Source organism: Neurospora hispaniola (genome assembly GCF_033458365.1).
Source record: "Neurospora hispaniola strain FGSC 10403 chromosome Unknown B0T23scaffold_2, whole genome shotgun sequence".
Classification (NCBI taxonomy): domain Eukaryota; kingdom Fungi; phylum Ascomycota; class Sordariomycetes; order Sordariales; family Sordariaceae; genus Neurospora; species Neurospora hispaniola.
In genome coordinates this window covers 5,346,856-5,364,629 of record NW_026944407.1, presented here as the reverse complement: position 1 = coordinate 5,364,629, position 17,774 = coordinate 5,346,856, and the positions used below count along the sequence as shown (strand labels likewise).

Genomic DNA, 17,774 nt, shown 5'->3' with positions numbered 1-17,774 from the left:
ATCATCCACGCTCGTAGAAAAAATGCCCGAAATCACCCGCACCTTCAACAACCCCTTAGCCTCCCATCAAGCCCGGCACCACCACGACCTGCGCGGCACCGGCGAACAAGACCCCTCGGGCGGGCAGACGCGGGCCGAGCACGAAGCCGACAAGCCCAAGCACCCCTTTGACGAAGCCCTCCGACCGTCGCACGTGTTGGGCGCAGAGAAGAACATGGGCGCACCCGAGAAGCTGGATGCCAAGGCGCAGAAGGAAGGCGGGGCACTGAGCGGTGCAGGGTTGAAGGACACGCTGGACATGATGGCGACGGAGGAATACAATCCGTATAGGGAGGGCAAGAAAAATCCGCGGTTGCAGGAAGGGTTGCCGCGGGGAGTGGGAGGGTTGGAAGGGAAAAAGACGGAACTGGAGGGGGCAGGAGATTTATTCCCCCCGACTTATGACGATGAAACACCGTGAGCTGTGGAATGTTATACCACTTGGATGGAAAGACTCTCATTGGTGTTGCGTGTATAAGGTACTTGGTAACATATTCTTTTTTTCTGTAGTTGGTGCTGATATGGCTACACATGTGGTTTGGATGATGGGGTATGCTGAGCCTGCACAGCCAGCTAGCCATCTGTGGGAAAAAGTGCTAAAAGGCACATTGATCGAGGGAAGGCATTTATGTTGTTGATCAATGCAAGGAGGGTCTGTCTAGATTACTCTGGCCATGGTCAGCCTGCAAACTTAGGAGCACCGGCAATAATGGCGGGTGATAAGGGAATCCTTTACTCACTTTGAGATTTGTAAAGCCTCGTGCTTCCTTAGAGTGCAGTCCCCGTCGGGTTGACTCAATTCCCTCATCGATACTTTTCTTTTTCCTGTCTGATTCTGGAGATTTTCTTTACCATAGATCACGAGACTCTGTCTTAAATATTCCATCTATGGTATCCTAGGTGTCAATATGCGTTTACCATGCCTTGTCGATATTGCAAGTGTTGTCCAATGATCTCCTCCACCGTTACCGTGACGCCGTAGCGACAACGGCCTGCGATTCGGTTGGCTTATTCATCACTGATCATTTTCTCCCCTTTCCCTGCGATACGCGGAAGGCAGGATCAAGTCAGCATTCGCTCAAAGCAAGTCATTCATTCTTCTCCCGAAGCGTTCAACTCTGTCTCTCAAGCACGTGAGATTCAGCTACGCCTCTTTTCTGCATGTCGGACCAACCACCAGCACTGCCACCAACAATTGGCCGAAGGGGCCCGGTACGACTCCGATAGCGAACTTTTACCGTTCGATGATCTGTTTGGATGGTTCTGATGGTGGACAATCGGCAAACCAGAGAGGAACACTGCATCAATCTGCATCTGGAAAGTGACGTTGAGTTTGCAGCGGTGCAGTACGCTAGTGGAACTTTGTTCTCTCCACACGACACACGACAGCAGGTGGAGATGGGCCCATGCAAGGGGACCCTTATCTTTTACACGTCGACAAGGGCGGCATGTCGGGAAAGTCATGATATCAAGAGTCAAGTTCACTACCCGTCAGGCCTACAACATCGGCGGTTATGTACATGATGATACAGACATACAATTGAATATCAAATGGTAGTATTGGTACATCAGACGGAGCTGGACTAGATAGTAGGCGACTAGTTAAGCGCTGTTGTGTGCTTGTCCTCCAATATTGATTGCTTGTTAGCATCGCCAACTCTGCACGTCTTCATTGTCAGTGCTGAGTCGCTGTCTGTTCTTCCTCCCATCGCAATCATCCCGTCATCTCCTTCATCCATCATGCCGATACGAAGACCGTTGCTTGCCTTGTTTCCTCATGCAAGCGTTGAAAGATCCTAAACGCCAGTCGCAAACCCTTCAAGTTGCTATCCTCGGCGCAGGTCCTTTCAGTGTTTTCCTTCCATGCCCATTTGTTTCATAGGTATTATATTCGTAGCTGTTTGTTCGTCGGTCGATCGATGGGTTTTCGAATTGTTGATAGTCGCCTGTCACCTATCTCTATCTCCCCCGCATCGTCTCACGTTCCGTTTTCCTGTGAACCAGACCCCAGCTCACTGGAAACGATGTGCCTGGTTAGGCGGTGGCCCCTCGGGCGGAGCATACTGATCATCCGCACCTCTGTGGTATGCGCTCGCCGGTTGCTGGAGTTGGATACCTTCTTGCTGGTTGCCATAAACGTACTCGCCGTTCTGGTCCGCCTTCTGGCCATTCGGCGGTGCGTAGTACCCTCCTGGGACTTGGCTACCCGGTGGTGGCTGGGCGGAATACTGGGGCGGCGAGTATGGGGGCGGCGCGGGAGCCATCCAGCCAGTTCCATACATGGGTTGCGCCCCTTGGAGGCGGCGGCGGCGGGAATTTTTACGTCTACAGTCATGTGATGTCAGTGGCAATGGTCAGGTGATGATTAGGATGGGTAGGGGGACGACGTACGCCATAAGGTAGACCGAGAGAAAGACGCAAAGAATCGCCACGGCTAGTAAGACCCAGCGGCCGTAGTAGTACCAGTGGGTAAGGCAGTAGGGTCGGCCGTATGCATCAACGTAATCACAACGACTAGACACACGTTAGCAAGGTTGAAGATGTGTTGTTGGTGATGCGAAAATGAATGGCTTACCCTCGCTTGGCGATCTCGTGGACCTGGTTGGCCATCTCTGCTAGAGGAGCCATTGCGGGCTGTTGGTGGGAGTGGACTTATTGGATTTCCTTCGATTCTGATATCAGATTGCGATGTCTCGATGTCTTTGCTGCGACAGCAATGTCGATGTCGATGTCGAATATCGACGGACTCGATTGCGTCAGGTCAAGGTGGAAAAGTGAGGAGATGCGAAAGTGAAAGAAAAGAGAAAGAGGTTTGACGGGACGTTCCTCCCCTGCGCTGGGGGGTGACGTTGGATTTAAAAGTCGGGTTTGATGTTCACAGGGAGTCGTCAGGGCGTCCGTGGCGGGGAGGGAGGGGCTCAGACAGTCACAGGTTCAGAACACCAAGCCCCAGGGCAGTGACGGGGAAGCTGCCCTGGGGACCTGGAAGAAGGATTGACGCTTGTATCCGTACCTACACTACTTAGCGAGGCACCACTCCAATGTTCTAGGCAGCTCTACCTAGCAGGGCATCCATATTGTGGAAAAAGCCGGAGAAATCTAATGCTGGTCACCGACCCCGGCCTTGAAATCCTTTGTTTCCATTCATTGCCAGGTGTGCTTGTTGGAACATATTGGCTGACTGAGCAAGATCTTGAAGGTTCGACACTGTCAAACCAACACCTCGGCCACCAATTCCGTCTTCCATCAAGCGAATCCTGTGGTGATGATTATCAAATAGGGGTCACCAACCTCAGGTCACCAATGGTCTGCTCAATGGTTCACCTCTGTTGCGAGAACTTTGGCCTGCCAAGCCGCCTATCCGAGACCAGAAAGATACAGCATCGGCCGATCATCCCACGTCGTGATCTCGGACAAGACTCATAGCGGCCGACAGTCCAATACACACTCTCCCTCGATTGCATATACCTAGAAGACAACCAGCCGCCCGCTGCAACGACGGCGAGCTTGTTTAGGACTATGGGTAGGTAGTATAAATGGCATGTGGTCATGGTTGCGATATTAGCCGTACCATTGCCGTCTTGCGTGGTAAGTAGGTATCTTTGCTGCGCCTATCCATTACATATCGCTGGTATCAGGGAGTGTTACCCAATTCAGAAAGACGGGAATATTCACTCAGTGTGGCTGTCTGTCTGCCTGTGGCAAAGTCCATGGCATGACATAAACTGTCCTTTGATGGCATCGTCGGTGGAAGTGAACAACCTGAAGATCGATACCTACCCAAACGGGAAACTTTTTAAGATTGCAGTGGACGGGTTGAGTGGAGGTGCAACGCGACACTGCCGACGTATCAGCCTTGAACATCAGACTCCCGTCGCTGTTCCTGTCCAAAGTGCTTCGGTGCGACAGACAGATGGCATTGCGCGTGGATGGAAGCGATCGTCTGTCAATAATTTATCTTGATGAGAGGCCGCCCGTACGCCAAGCCCCTTGCAGTTAAGTTACGCAGGTAACAAAAACACTGAGCGGCATGACAGATGGCGGCTTTGTGTTATGGTTACCTATGTTTCATTGCGATGATGCAAAAAAGGAAGGAACTGAATCCCACTCGACAACTGAACTCTCCAAATCCAAAAATGAAATTCATTTGGCTCACTGCACTCAGCTGCGAGGCACAGCTCTGCCAAGATTGCCAAGCAATGCTGCAGTGCAATACATATGCTTCACAAATGCCAGCTGGTGGCGGCCCGCTGGCCCAGACCCTGCCGGCCTCAACCACGTCTCCCGTCTGGGCGCGCACCGACCGCACTGCAGTGACCACTGCACACGCCTCCCAGGTCCAGCGGCCCAGCGCACTCGCCAAAAAGGCCACTACCAGCTGGCTTAGTCAGCACGTGACAGACTTTAGCCCCATTCGTTTTCCCCTCCCACACAAATTTTGAGGAACGACTCTGAAAATTATCAAGTCCCGAACGTACGCATCGTCGTGATCTTGCCATCCAGACAAAATGGCTACGCAAGCGGTCCAGGTTTTCGGCAAGAAGAAGAACGCCACGGGTATGTCGAGATATTGCATTTTGGAATTTCGGGCCATCTCATGACAGAGCGACAATTGCTGACGTCTTTGCGACAAATGTAGCGGTCGCCCGCTGTGTGCAGGGCAAGGGCCTCATCAAGGTCAACGGTGTTCCCCTTAAGCTCTACGCCCCCGAGATCCTCCGGGCCAAGCTCTACGAGCCCATCCTTCTCCTCGGTACCGACAAGTTCGCCGAGGTCGACATCCGCCTCAAGGTCTCCGGTGGTGGTCACGTCTCCCAGGTCTATGCCGTCCGTCAGGCTGTAAGTTTGGAAATCTGCGACCCCGGAAACCGTTTGCGACAACAGATATGCTAACAGAATTGCTCATTACAGATTGCCAAGGCCATTGTCAGTATTTCCCGATTCACGAGCCCCCTTTTCCCCGACCGATAACATTGCCGAATTCCATGACACGATGCACCCGAAGAAAATGCAAAGACGAGAAAACTAACCAGGGCATTTTTGGTGGATTTACAGGTTGCCTACTACGCCAAGTACGTCGATGAGCACTCCAAGAACACCCTGAAGACCGCCCTCATCCAGTTCGACCGTACTCTCCTCGTCGCCGACCCCAGACGTTGCGAGCCCAAGAAGTTCGGTGGTAAGGGTGCCCGCTCTCGCTTCCAGAAGTCCTACCGTTAAAGGACTACCTGGAGAGGGAGAAAGTGGTGGTGCTTGGATGGATGGTTGTGGTTGTGCGCTGGCTGCTTTTGTTGGCGAGCATCATGATGCGTGGACACGGCGGACGGCGTTCTTCGGCATTGCATTGATCAAGAAAGAGACCCGAGTCAAGTTTTCCAGACGACCACGATATGGCTTGCTGTTTGTCTGCTGAGGGAGGAATTATCAGCAACAAACACGGCCGTGTGTTGCCGCATCTCGGCCAGAGATAGAGGGAATGCAAACAAAAGACTCGAGTCCTTTCTTCTGTTTTGTTTCTGCAGACCTCCCAAAAAGCGAAAGAGATACCACACATCCATTACACTACAACAGGTCCGAATCTTTTTGGTGGTTTAATGATCAATCATGCGCGAAACGACGATACATAACGACCGGTTCAGCAACGTCACATAGAGAGAGAGCTCTAAGGGTAGAACTTGGGGCGATCGAACTTCCAGCACACCACACAATAAGAAGGATCAAGCCATTTCGTGTTCCTCTGCGGTGCCCGTGTTTGTGCCATTCTGCGATTGTGACTGGAGGCAGCAGGCGAGCGAGTGTTTCACTGGTGAGTCGCGGTGACAGTGTCACTGATGCTAACGATAAAACCGACTGAGCGACCATCCGGTATGAACAAGGGAATCAAGAAGGCCAGAGTGGCTCGGGGACAGCCTTCAGGCCTTTCCTGGGTTGTAGAAAGCTGTCTCTGGTTTTCCGCAGTTCATCATGACTGCTTGGGCGACGCGGCTGTGAAGTCAATCACAATGCCACATTTGTAAGAGCAGTTGGCCTGTAGTCTCAAAGGTCTCTACCACTGGCATACCCACTTGATGAAGGTCAGCTGTCCTCTGGTTCGTTCAGCCCTACTCATCGAGTGATAACCTCCGAACGAATCACTGCGTAGAAGTATCTCGAGTCTTGCCGGAGGTCAATGAACAAACCGGGATACCAAGCCGAGCCATCACTCTGGAAGTTGAAGTGAAAACGGCGTAGGGTAATGTGATGTCTACCCAACTACGCTCACAGCATTCCAGGTAGGTATGTACACATGACACCCTAACACCTTTCTTAATTTTCTTTTCGCAACGGAGTTGCTAGACATAACCATCAAACCCAGGCTCTCTCGGTCTGATTCACATTGTGTTACACCCTCACTCACACATTTACATGTACAGCACGGTGCACCTTCAGCCCAGCAATTTGATCGTCAGGTACCTACCTACGGAGTTCCTTGTGTGCTTGTTTGGACTTATACGTGCTTCTTCTTCTTTTTTTCATGAAATCACCAACATCTTTAACGGTTACGGTTCAACACAGCCATAAACAAACCAAGAATGACGAGATTCAATACTTGGAACCCATGCAGCTTCACATTCATGAACAATGGTGTGAGTGAGTGTCCGTATTCCAAGCAAGTGCGAAATTTCCCCAAACATGTCTTCCAGTCGAGTCCCCCATCCCATCCCATCCCAATCCCAGCTGGCATCCATGACCACCATCCCTTCCCCCCCCCCCCCCCCCCCAATTCTCCAAACCCGCGGTGCGCGCGGCGCGCAGCCCTGCGCTCTTTGCTCCAGCCAATCAGACCGACCCACGTCAATAAACGATGGAGTCGTGTCAGTCAGTTCGAGGGGTCAGTCAGTCAGGGCCTCGCTGGCATCGATCAAGGGTACTGTAGTCAGGTCCCCAAACAACATAAGTCCCAGTTTCCTGTCCTTCCCCCCGTACCTACAACCTACCAAATGAAATGGTTTTGAAAGGATGCAAAAGAGGCCAGCCAGGAGCAAGGCAGGAATTTTGTTCTGGGTTTCGGGCAAGGACCTGACAGAAATATTCAAGAGGGCATGCCTGGTTCCTCTCTCTTGTTTGTCTCTTTTGTTTTCCTCCTCCTCCCGTCCATTTTCCCCATCCGTTGTTTTTGGTGTTCGTGTAGGCCTTCAATGATCTCGCGCCTGCAGCAGCCCAACAACAACAACAACAACCAATTCATCCGCCTCACGCCTCGTGCCTCGTTGGGACCTGAACTCGCTCGAGTCTCGAGTCTCTTGCACCTCAGGGTCACTCACCTGCCTACATACACACCGTACGGTGCTACTCCATGTCACTCACCTTGGTTTTCACATCGACCGATACGATTGATTTCGCGGTCATTTACGGACGTCGTCGCCATTCGGATGAGTATTTCTACTGCTACTGCACTCTCCTTCCTGTCACAGACCTGTCGTCCTTAACTGTTCTTCTACAAATCATGGAATTGGCTCTCTGTCTGGGATCTTCCTTTTGTCATTCAGTCCCTTCATCCTCGCTCAAAGTTGACTACACGAAGAGAAGCGGATATCTGGAAAGTTACAAGGTTAACCAAAATCCCCTTTCTTCCTCGTTTCCCAGATCCCTTCCTTGTCCACACCTCGTCTTCGCAGAACCTCTCAACTTTCCATCCATGATATATCCAGACCAGGCAAAGCACACGTCGAAACAAAGGAGACAAGAAACTACATAAGACATCACCCCATTCCTATTACCACATCGTTTCCATCTCCCTCCCGTGGTTTGAGTGGCGAGTGCCATTTCGTTCTAAGATTTGTTTTAAGCCCAGTCGTCGCCGACGGACAGTTTTCCCAATCTTCAAAAGAAAAAAAGGAGTTCGCTCTTACACCAAAACGACGACGCTGCCCCCTTCATCACGTGGACAATAGGGGACGAATGCCGTCAATGTATAGCAGCATACCAGAAATATATCCAAACAAACGCGCAAGCCGAGATCGAATCGAAGATACCTACACGATCGCGATCTGTTGCCGACCGAGAAAAAGAATCAAACAACGTCGTCGTCTGCTGGTTCGTCGTCGCAAATGATACCGAAATATCGAAATCGAAATCCGAATGGCGCGAGGTCCGGAAACGAAGATGAAGAACAATAAGAAACCCAGGCCGAGGTCGCTGGACTGTTGAACCAGCGACAAACTCATATGCCCGGGCCGGAGATCGAGACCAAACAGCGCGTGGGTATTGGTAAAACGCAAAGAAAACCCTCATCCTTCGAAACCGTTCGGATCCGCTCATTTCCCAGCAAACCTCATCAACCACTGCAGCACCGCATCGAGATTCATCTCCTCCTTGGCCGAGATCCCATAACAGCTGACCTCCCGTCCGGCGATGCTCTTCAAATCCATCGCATCAATCAGTTCGTCGACACTCAACCGTTCCGGCAAATCGGATTTGTTGCCCAACACCAACAAGGGGATACCCTGGAGGGTTTCGTTTCGCATAAGGGAGTGCAATTCCTCCTTGGCTTGCGGGAGCAGACGAGGATCGGCGATGTCGACGATAAAGACTATCGCGTTGACGCCTCGGCAGTAGCGCTCCCACATCTGCCGAAAGCGCGGCTGGCCACCGAGATCCCAGCATTTGAGCGTGACATGCCCGCGTTGGACACGCTTGAGGTTGAAGCCTACTGTTGGGATAGAGCTATGTGTGGTGTGATATTAGTCGCGGGGGATAAGGAAGGGGAGAGGGGGTCAGGAGGGGATTTGATGGAATATGGGATGGGACCAAAAAGAGGTGGCTTACTCAAGGGTGAATTCTCCGCCCTGGAATTGGTCAGCAAAAGCTTCAGCTATGGAAGAGGTGGACGGCATTGGGGACTCACCGAAATAACCCTCAGCAGTGACGTCTTTCCTGCGTTCTGCAAGCCGATCATGGTCACATCCATCTCCGTCGCCCTGTTGTATCTGATATGTGAGCAATCGATGCGATAGGACAGACTGGGCAACTTCCGTGACTACTCACCAGAAAGTTCTGAGCAACCAGTCATAGACTTTCTTGAATAGCCCGGCCATGGTGGGTAATTGATGTGAAGTGATGCGATGGCGGTAGTAGATGCGAACAGGACCAGAACGAATGAAATTGTCGGGATCCGAAGGAGTTATAGACAATGGCGTAGGCGTAGACCGGATTGATCAACAGGTTGTATGGTCCGGATATTGACAGCAGCAGCGCACGCAGAGCGGCAGGCAGGTCTCAGTCGGGATATTACTTTTGCAGGCAGACGAAATAACAGGTATGGTACAGGACACAGGACACACGAAGAGCAGATAGTGAAAAGAAAATAAAAGTAGAATGTCTCGTATGACTCTGGCACACCCGTCGCGGGCTGGCGAATCTCGCAACGAGGTGGGAGATGCAGTTCTTGTGCGATCTGGGTGGGATATGGGGTGGTTGAGGATAGTCCGTCCGAAGCCGACGCGGGGCTGTCTGGCTGTCTGGCTGCTGCTGGGGTGCCGCGCGGGTGTGAGAGTGACCGAGTGGGTGACTTGACTGTGTGTAGGTGTGTGTGTGTGTGAGCGACTGGGATTCCGTACGGGCCGCCGCTCGCCAAGGTGAGATGATGAATGACCTCTCTCTTCTGGAGGAAGAGTGGTCCGTGCCTCGAGCCGTGATGATTGACGGATGTACTTTGTTAACTGTAGTACACAGATGAGAGCGGCTAAGACCCGGGTTTCATTCGTTTCCCTCCCAGGGCAGTAGTAAACCGGGGTTGCTGGCGGTGATCAGACTGCGAGCGTGCGATGGCGGATATCGATGAGCGAGGATAGTCGAGGTAGCAAGTGTTGGGAGATGATCATCGGCGGGGGAGACAGACTGGAAACGGAAGTCGCCAACTGGAACTAGAAAGGGAACTGTGTGATACCCGCCCGTGATCACGGACGAGAGCGTCTGAAAAGAGGGACCGGGAAGAGCAAAAGCAGGGTGTCTAGTAGAGTATCAATCGATGCTAGGGTCTCTAGAGACTAGCTCGGGGGAGAGACTGGGGTTGACGGCGGCAGAGGCGGAGGCGGCAATAAGACTGAAGGTCGCACGAGGAAGAGAAGACGGTGTGCCAAAATGGTCAAGTCTTGGGACAAGACAACCAAGGTGACTGGTGTAGGCTAGAGACTGAAGAGTCAGATAGGTACTGTAGTATCGGCGGGCCTTTTGGTTTGAGGGCGGATGGGAAAGGTGTATAAGGTTGGATCGAACTGGAGGTTGCCGCTGTGGGATGTTGATGCTGATGCTGATGCTGGGATTATATGGGATGGCGGATGGCGGATGGCAGATGGCAGATACTGCAGGGACTGTTGTTGCTTCTGCTGGTTGGGTGCTCCCGTCTGCTTTCGTTCTGTGCGCAGTCAACGGGCCAGTACGTAGAATATGTAGATCAGTCAAGAGAGTCTAGTCTAGCCTGGTAAAGTCGCCTCCGTTCGGGTCAGGACTGTTCGTTGGATATGTAGTGTAGACGCAAGATGGCTGCTGGTTCGTCCGTCTGTCAATCAATCAAGGACCGGGAACTGGCTGGGATGGATCTCGCTCGCCAGGGACAATCAGATCAGGGCTCGGTAGCCGGATGGATCTGTCCTGCTCTAGTCCCCTTTTTTCTCTTCCGTCTCCAAAAGCTGTGTAATCCTTGGAGAACCGTTGTTTGTGTTCCTCGACGCTGGACGAGGAGAGAGTGTGACTGATAGGGTTGAGTGCAGTGAGGACGGATAGTACTGATTGTACTACGGGCAGTGATATAATGAGGCCGAGATGTCAAAAGTCAAGTTTGTGTGAAAATTTGAGAGACTCCGTCAAGACTTCAATTTGTTGTCTGTCATTGTACAGTAGTAGCGACTGGGCTGGTAAGTAGACCTGAAGACTGAGCCTACAGTACAAGAGGAACCCTGAATGGATCAAGACGGGAAGGTGGTGTATTGTAAGGCCACCAACAGACGCAACAGCGGGGTAGTTGCGTTCTTCTGATTGGCCCATTGAGCTTCGGGGCAGGTTCCATTCCCCACGCACGCTTCAAGGCCCATGACGGAAGGAGCCCTTTGGACTTTTGTCAAGTGTCAACCTCAGTGAGATCAATCCTCAGCCATCACATGAGTGTGGAAGGCGACATTAAGGGAATGTTATTGCCAAGGAGAGATACAGTGATGACTCGAACTGCTTCCCGTCAAGTTCAATACAGTCATGGTGAAACCCGAGCAGACCGTGTTATTTTATCAATCAAGGTTACCAGGAGACAGGGCCACTTTGCCTCGGGCTTAAGAGATGTCTTGGTGAGTGGAGGGAAGAAGTTCCAGTCCGCGATACTTGCTGCCTTGACCTCTATCTAGTACTTCCACAAACAGTGATGCTGATAACCACCACCAGTAATCACAGCTCGAGGCTCTCCCAGGCTCATCGACCAATGCCACAACCCGCCAGTCATGGCTATCCAAGATTACCAGTGATTGATTAAACGACCATCCCGTCTGACGGAGTGCGGAGTGAGGGGGGAGTGCAGTGCATAAGTGCAGGCAGCTGCATAGATTTTGCGGAGAGGACTAAGTAGTACGTACATGCAATGCAGGACGTGTACGCAAGAAGATTCGAGTGATGGCATTTGATCCACTTCAACTTGTGCTAACCGTTTTTGCGGCCTTGAATGGGATGAACGGGTTTGAGATTGCCGTTGGTTTGACTGACTTATAGGCCGACGGCCACTCCCTCTTCAATGATACTGACACAGTCCGCGATAGGGCCGGGCAGAGTGGTCGCCCAGGTCGGGCCATGAGCTCTTTTGCTGCTGACGATAATTACCGAAACGACTCAAAGTGTCCAAAGTCCACTTCTCATTCGGCCGGGAAAGGGACGAACTACCTACCACAGGTACCTAGAAAGGGGGACCGGAAAGCCATGAGGTAAGGCCTCGAAGACGGCCGCCATATGGCCTCTCGGGGAATGCAATTTGCTAGTGTACCAACGGGATTCGACTTGAAAAGCAAACATTTGGCCGTTGGAAGAAGCCAACATTTTGAGGAAGACTGCCGACTCTCTCCTCTTCAAGAAATGTCATGACTGGACCAATGAACAGTCTCCTGCTGTGGAGCTCAACCACTGACGAACCTCCGACTCTCATCATCATGGGTCACAACGTCACGGCAAGCAACTTGTTAGCACTCCAGTGGCGTGCAAAAAGGGCCTGATATCAACAGGAAGAAGTGAACCACCTGTTGTGCACAATAATCTTGACATGTCCGGGATGGAACATGTTGAGGTTGCACTGCGTGCCCGTTGAATCATCCACATCTTGTGTCTCTTCCTTTCGTCGTGCCATTCACTCCCCTCCATCCTCAGCTTAAACTCTGCACACACAACACGCCAGGCACCAAGCACCTCCCTGGCCATCAGAACCCTGCTGGTACTTCCTTGTCCGGCTTAGCGTCATCCAAACGGGCGTGACAAAATCGAACTGTGGGGCAGCGGTCCGATAAGCGATAAGCTCTAACAATTCAAGAAAAAAAAATCAATGCAGCGCTGGGGCGGGCGGCGCATTCAATTCCAGTTGTTGTGACGCGCTCGAAAAGTTGAAGGTCGGTGTCCACGCCTGCGACTGACTGAAGGGACGGAAAACAGTCCAAGTCAACAAACTAAACCATATACCCCGTTCTAGAGATCAATGCCCCCGGCGCATATCTCTGACAACCGCCAGATACCCAGCCGGCAGATTATGAAGGAATAATCCAAGGAGCGCTTCACTTTGCTGCTTAGAAAGCAGACAAAAGCCCATCCATACTTCTGGGTTTTATATCCACCTTGAAAACACCAACCCGCATATCCCGAGATACTGTACCCCAGGACAGGACCCCAAGTCCTCCTCACACACCAACACACAATGGCTCCCCAACAACAGCAGCCGACCAGCCAGGACTGGGACGTCAAGTTCAACCAGGTCCGCCGCGAGAAGCTCTTCCGAGACCCCCCGACCGACCGCACCGCCTATCCCGCCCTCCAGGCCGCCGTCGACCCCCACATCGAGTCCTTCAATGCCCTCTTCCGCGACGATGGCAAGCCTTCCCTTCTCGACCACGCTCTGGCCGAGATTGGCACCAAGACATTCCTAGACGGCGATGAGCGCGCTGATCCCCAGGGCAAGAACAAGCTCACCATCCGCTACAAGAGCATCGAGTTGCAAAAGTCTCAGGTCCCGCCCACCAACCGCTGGGCCAAGAACCGTGAAATCTTCCCGGCCGAGTGCAGAGAACGACATGTCTCATACAGGGGCAAGCTGTCGGCCACCTTTGAGTATCGCATTAACGATGGCGAGCCTCACGAGTTTGTGCGCGAGCTCGGCCAGATGCCCATCATGGTCAAGGTAAGCCTGGTGACCGGAGATATTCCCAGTCTACATCATCCATGTCTAACAATTCTGCTTGTCAAAAACAGTCCAACAAGTGCCACCTCCAAAACAACTCCCCTGCCCAGCTGGTAGCAAGAAAGGAAGAGTCCGAAGAATTGGGCGGTTACTTCATCGTCAACGGTATCGAAAAGCTCATTCGCATGCTCCTCCTTAACCGGAGAAACTTCCCGCTCGCCATCGTCCGTCCCAGCTTCCAGAACAGAGGCGCCTCCTACACTCCGTACGGTATCATAATGCGATCCGTCCGCCCTGACGAGACCTCCCAGACCAACGTCCTCCACTACCTCAGCGACGGCAATGTCACCTTCCGTTTCTCGTGGAGAAAGAACGAGTACCTCATCCCCGTCATGATGATCATGAAGGCCCTCGTCGAGACAAACGATCGAGAAATCTTCGAGGGTCTTGTCGGCCCACCCCAGTCCAAGGGCGTCGCCAACACCTTCTTGACCGACCGCGTCGAACTCCTCCTCCGCACCTACAAGAAATACGGCCTTTACAGCAAGACCCAGACTCGCGCGTACCTCGGCCAAAAGTTCCGCGTTGTTCTCGGCGTCCCCGACACCATGTCCGACTACGAGGTCGGCACCGAGTTCCTCCGCAAGATTGTCCTTGTCCATCTCGGCTGCCAGGACGTCACCGAGCAGCAGGATGCCGACAAGTTCAACATGCTGCTCTTCATGTGCCGCAAGCTGTACGCCCTCGTTGCCGGTGACTGCGCTGTCGACAACCCCGATGCCGTCCAGAACCAGGAGATTCTCCTGGGTGGTTTCCTCTACGGCCAGATCATCAAGGAGAGACTCGAGGAGCTGTTGACCGTTTCCTTCCGGGCCTCCCTTCGCGACTACCTCAGGAGGAACCCCACGGTATCTTTCCAGTCCGACACTTTCCTCAAGGACTTCCCCATCGCCATCTTCCGCAGGGCCAACGAAAACATTGGTCAGTCGCTCGAGTACTTCTTGTCTACCGGCAACCTTGTGTCTCCCTCCGGTCTCGACTTGCAGCAGGTTTCCGGCTTCACCGTCGTTGCCGAGAAGCTTAACTTCTTGCGTTTCATCAGTCACTTCCGCATGGTGCATCGTGGTTCCTTCTTCGCCCAGCTCAAAACGACAACGGTCCGTAAGCTTTTGCCCGAATCGTGGGGTTTCCTCTGCCCTGTCCACACTCCTGATGGTTCTCCTTGCGGTCTTCTCAACCATTTGGCCCACAAGTGCAAGATCATGACGGAGTCTGTGGATGCCTCTACCATTCCTCGTCTGGCTTTCGAGCTCGGCGTTGTCAACATTTCCTCGGCTGCCACCAGCGAGAGTGTAGTCGTTATGCTTGATGGCAGGATCGTCGGTTGGTGCACCCCTGAGGAGTGCAAGTCCATCGCCGAGACTCTCCGTTACTGGAAGGTCAACGGCGAGAACGGCGTACCTCTTCAGCTCGAGATTGGCTACGTCCCTCCTTCCAACGGCGGTTCTTACCCCGGTCTCTACATGTCCTCTCAGCCTGCTCGTATGGTCCGTCCCGTCAAGTACCTCCCTCTGCAGAAGGAGGATTTTGTCGGTCCTCAGGAGCAGCCTTACATGTCGATTGCCTGCACAGAGCAGGAGGTCATCCCCGGGGATTCTACCCACGTGGAGTTCGATCCTACTAACATCCTCTCCATCCTCGCCAACATGACCCCCTTCTCCGACTTCAACCAGTCTCCCCGTAACATGTACCAGTGTCAGATGGGTAAGCAAACCATGGGTACACCAGCAACGGCTCTTGCCCACCGTACGGACAACAAGATGTACCGTCTCCAGACGGGTCAGACGCCTGTTGTCCGCGCACCTCTGCACAACACGTACGGTTTCGACAACTTCCCCAACGGCATGAACGCCGTCGTCGCTGTCATCTCCTACACCGGTTACGACATGGACGACGCCATGATTCTCAACAAGTCGGCACACGAGAGAGGATTTGGTCATGGTAGCATCTACAAGACCAAGAAGGTCAGTCTCAAGGATGACAGCAGGACACGCTCGGCCAAGAGCATTGTCAAGATGTTCGGCTTTGCGCCCAACAGCACCATCCGGGAGTCCACCCGCGACATGCTCGACAACGACGGTCTCCCTCGCGTCGGCCGTCTTCTCCGTGAGGGCGACGTCATCTGCGCGTGGCACACCGTTTCCGCCGACTACAACGGCCAGCTCGTCAACCGCGACGGCGTCACTCACTACGAGCGGTACAAGGACTCGGAAGACGCCTTTGTGGAGGAAGTCCGCGTCATCGGCGCCGACAATGGCACCGAGCCCCTGCAGACCGTCTCCATCAAGTTGCGCATTCCCCGTTCCCCCGTCATTGGTGACAAGTTCTCGTCTCGTCACGGTCAAAAGGGTGTCCTTTCGCAAAAGTGGCCCGCCACCGACATGCCCTTCTCGGAAACCGGTATCCAGCCCGACGTCATCATCAACCCTCACGCTTTCCCGTCGCGCATGACCATTGGCATGTTTGTCGAGTCGCTAGCCGGCAAGGCTGGCGCCCTGCACGGTCTCGCGCAGGACTCCACCCCCTTCAAGTTCGACGAGCAAAACACGGCGGGCGATTACTTTGGCCACCAGCTCATGAAGGCTGGCTACAACTACCACGGCAACGAGCCCCTCTACTCGGGTATTACGGGCGAGGAGTTCCAAGCGGATATCTACATTGGTGTGGTCTACTACCAGCGTCTGCGTCACATGGTTAACGACAAGTACCAAGTGCGTACTACTGGCCCCGTCGTGCCTACGACTGGTCAGCCCATCAAGGGTCGTAAGAAGGGTGGTGGTATCCGTGTCGGTGAAATGGAGCGCGATGCCCTTCTCGCTCACGGTACTTCGTTCCTCCTTCAGGACCGTCTTCTCAACTGCTCGGATTACTCCAAGAGCTGGATGTGCCGTCAGTGCGGCTCCTTCCTTTCCACGCAACCCACCGTGTCGCCATTTATCGGCAAGCGCAAGGCCGTCAGCACTGTTAGGTGCAGGAACTGCGCGGTCAGGCTGGACGACATGGAGGATGTCGATCTCATGCAGATTGACGGAGAGATCTGGGAAGATGGCAGCGGTACCCAGTGGATCGGTGGAGAGAACACTACCATCGTTGCGGTGCCGGGTGCGCTCAAGTACTTGGATGTGGAACTGGCGGCTATGGGCATCAAGCTGAAGTACAAGGTAGATAAGAAGGATGAGATTAGGAGGGGACAGTTGGTAGGGAAGAAGGCGGGTGATTTGATGTTGACGGCTTAAGAGATATGAGAGTTCTATGTATGGATGGGTCTGGTCAAAGGGTACAGAAAAGTTCCTATGTATGGGTTTATGTGTTTAGCAGCATCATGGGAGTAAGTTAGGGTAGTGTAATTTGCAATGTTCGAATGTTTTTCTCTCCTGTTTCGGTCATACCGGCAGACATTTTCTTATTCCCATGGCATGGTGAAACCATGAACAGGAGTAGCATGTGGTGGGACACTCGAGTGGATTTGACTTTGACGCAAGTGAGCTGAATCCCGTCATCCACAGGTCATTCTTCATGGCTATGAGCAGTGGTTTGATGGCAAATGCAAACTTGACGGTAGCACAAGAGAACGATGTACCTGAACACAAGAGCGGGAGACGACACCAGGACGCAAGATTGTGTTTAACACGATCGGATAGCTGCCGTGACCCCTAATGATAGGTATGCGTGTCAACGATGGTGCAGTTGAAGAAGATGGGGTTTGGTGATGTGATTAGCAGCATAATGGAAGTGTTGTCCCCGAGTGAGGAACTCGATATTAGGAAGCTATTCACGACGAGGTGACTTTTTCTTTCAAAATACTTTCAGTTTGTTACCATGACCAGGTGAGACACTCCAACGTAAGATCACACTACAGCTGAAATGGATACAACGCTGATACGGATAGTTACCTCCAGTGACTTGACACTTGACACGCAACACGCCCATCCAGGAAGGAAGCAATTTCAGTGCCGATGTCGGGTTTCACCTGCCTCTCTGAGGCCCGACTTCCGATCACGGCATTCGGATCCCCCAGTCTCTTGCCAGATGTACCTTCCTTGTGTCAACCGGTGTGGAAATTATGTCGGTAAGTACCTTCCATTTTCACTCTCGCTGCTCCTTCCAGAGGAAGTTCTCGTCCTTAGGTTCCATAGAATCGTCACTACAGTATCACGCTCGGCTCGGCTCCACGGCACTTGGCTGTCTCTCCACTTCCCGGGCAGTTTCAGACTTTTCTCTGACATCTTCAATTTCCATCTGACTGGCGATTGCAAGCCATCTGCTTCGTCTCGCTGTG

The 17,774-nt window shown here is 52.8% G+C and overlaps 5 protein-coding genes across 5 annotated transcripts; 3 read left to right on the top strand and 2 right to left on the bottom strand.

Annotated features, from left to right (window-relative positions):
• Nucleotides 1-22: 22 nt before the first annotated feature.
• B0T23DRAFT_310626 (uncharacterized protein) lies at nucleotides 23-460 on the top strand (the record flags this gene model as incomplete). Its single annotated transcript, XM_062834595.1, has 1 exon — nucleotides 23-460. The coding sequence occupies one exon, from the start codon at nucleotides 23-25 to the stop codon at nucleotides 458-460; it is 438 nt and encodes a 145-aa protein (XP_062696338.1).
• Nucleotides 461-1,870: 1,410 nt separating this feature from the next.
• On the bottom strand, nucleotides 1,871-2,881 carry B0T23DRAFT_100848 (chitin synthesis regulation, resistance to congo red-domain-containing protein). The gene is made up of 3 exons (XM_062831688.1): nucleotides 2,615-2,881; nucleotides 2,431-2,553; nucleotides 1,871-2,364 (listed from the first exon to the last, which is right to left on the bottom strand). The coding sequence occupies exons 1-3, from the start codon at nucleotides 2,665-2,667 to the stop codon at nucleotides 2,052-2,054; spliced, it is 489 nt and encodes a 162-aa protein (XP_062696337.1). The 5' UTR covers nucleotides 2,668-2,881; the 3' UTR covers nucleotides 1,871-2,051.
• A 1,666-nt stretch (nucleotides 2,882-4,547) lies between these two features.
• B0T23DRAFT_310540 (40S ribosomal protein S16) lies at nucleotides 4,548-5,259 on the top strand (the record flags this gene model as incomplete). Its single annotated transcript, XM_062834589.1, has 4 exons — nucleotides 4,548-4,596; nucleotides 4,679-4,878; nucleotides 4,951-4,965; nucleotides 5,095-5,259. 4 exons carry the CDS (start codon nucleotides 4,548-4,550, stop codon nucleotides 5,257-5,259), a joined length of 429 nt encoding a protein of 142 aa, XP_062696336.1.
• A 3,077-nt stretch (nucleotides 5,260-8,336) lies between these two features.
• B0T23DRAFT_427121 (P-loop containing nucleoside triphosphate hydrolase protein) lies at nucleotides 8,337-9,116 on the bottom strand (the record flags this gene model as incomplete). Its single annotated transcript, XM_062840041.1, has 4 exons — nucleotides 8,337-8,745; nucleotides 8,848-8,867; nucleotides 8,927-8,999; nucleotides 9,067-9,116. 4 exons carry the CDS (start codon nucleotides 9,114-9,116, stop codon nucleotides 8,337-8,339), a joined length of 552 nt encoding a protein of 183 aa, XP_062696335.1.
• A 3,475-nt stretch (nucleotides 9,117-12,591) lies between these two features.
• On the top strand, nucleotides 12,592-16,805 carry B0T23DRAFT_100742 (DNA-directed RNA polymerase I subunit RPA2). The gene is made up of 2 exons (XM_062831687.1): nucleotides 12,592-13,435; nucleotides 13,507-16,805. Exons 1-2 carry the CDS (start codon nucleotides 12,956-12,958, stop codon nucleotides 16,729-16,731), a joined length of 3,705 nt encoding a protein of 1,234 aa, XP_062696334.1. The 5' UTR covers nucleotides 12,592-12,955; the 3' UTR covers nucleotides 16,732-16,805.
• Nucleotides 16,806-17,774: the final 969 nt, after the last annotated feature.

What these genes read in the sequence shown, in the direction of transcription:
- B0T23DRAFT_100742 (XM_062831687.1), top strand. Translation starts at nt 12,956, where the DNA reads ATGGCTCCCCAACAACAGCAGCCGACCAGCCAGGACTGGGACGTCAAG. An exon ending in AGATGCCCATCATGGTCAAG is followed by an intron (nt 13,436 to 13,506) that starts GTAAGCCTGGTG and finishes TGTCAAAAACAG; the next exon opens with TCCAACAAGTGCCACCTCCA.
- B0T23DRAFT_100848 (XM_062831688.1), bottom strand. Translation starts at nt 2,667, where the DNA reads ATGGCTCCTCTAGCAGAGATGGCCAACCAGGTCCACGAGATCGCCAAG. An exon ending in CACGAGATCGCCAAGCGAGG is followed by an intron (nt 2,554 to 2,614) that starts GTAAGCCATTCA and finishes ACGTGTGTCTAG; the next exon opens with TCGTTGTGATTACGTTGATG. An exon ending in CTCTCGGTCTACCTTATGGC is followed by an intron (nt 2,365 to 2,430) that starts GTACGTCGTCCC and finishes ACATGACTGTAG; the next exon opens with ACGTAAAAATTCCCGCCGCC.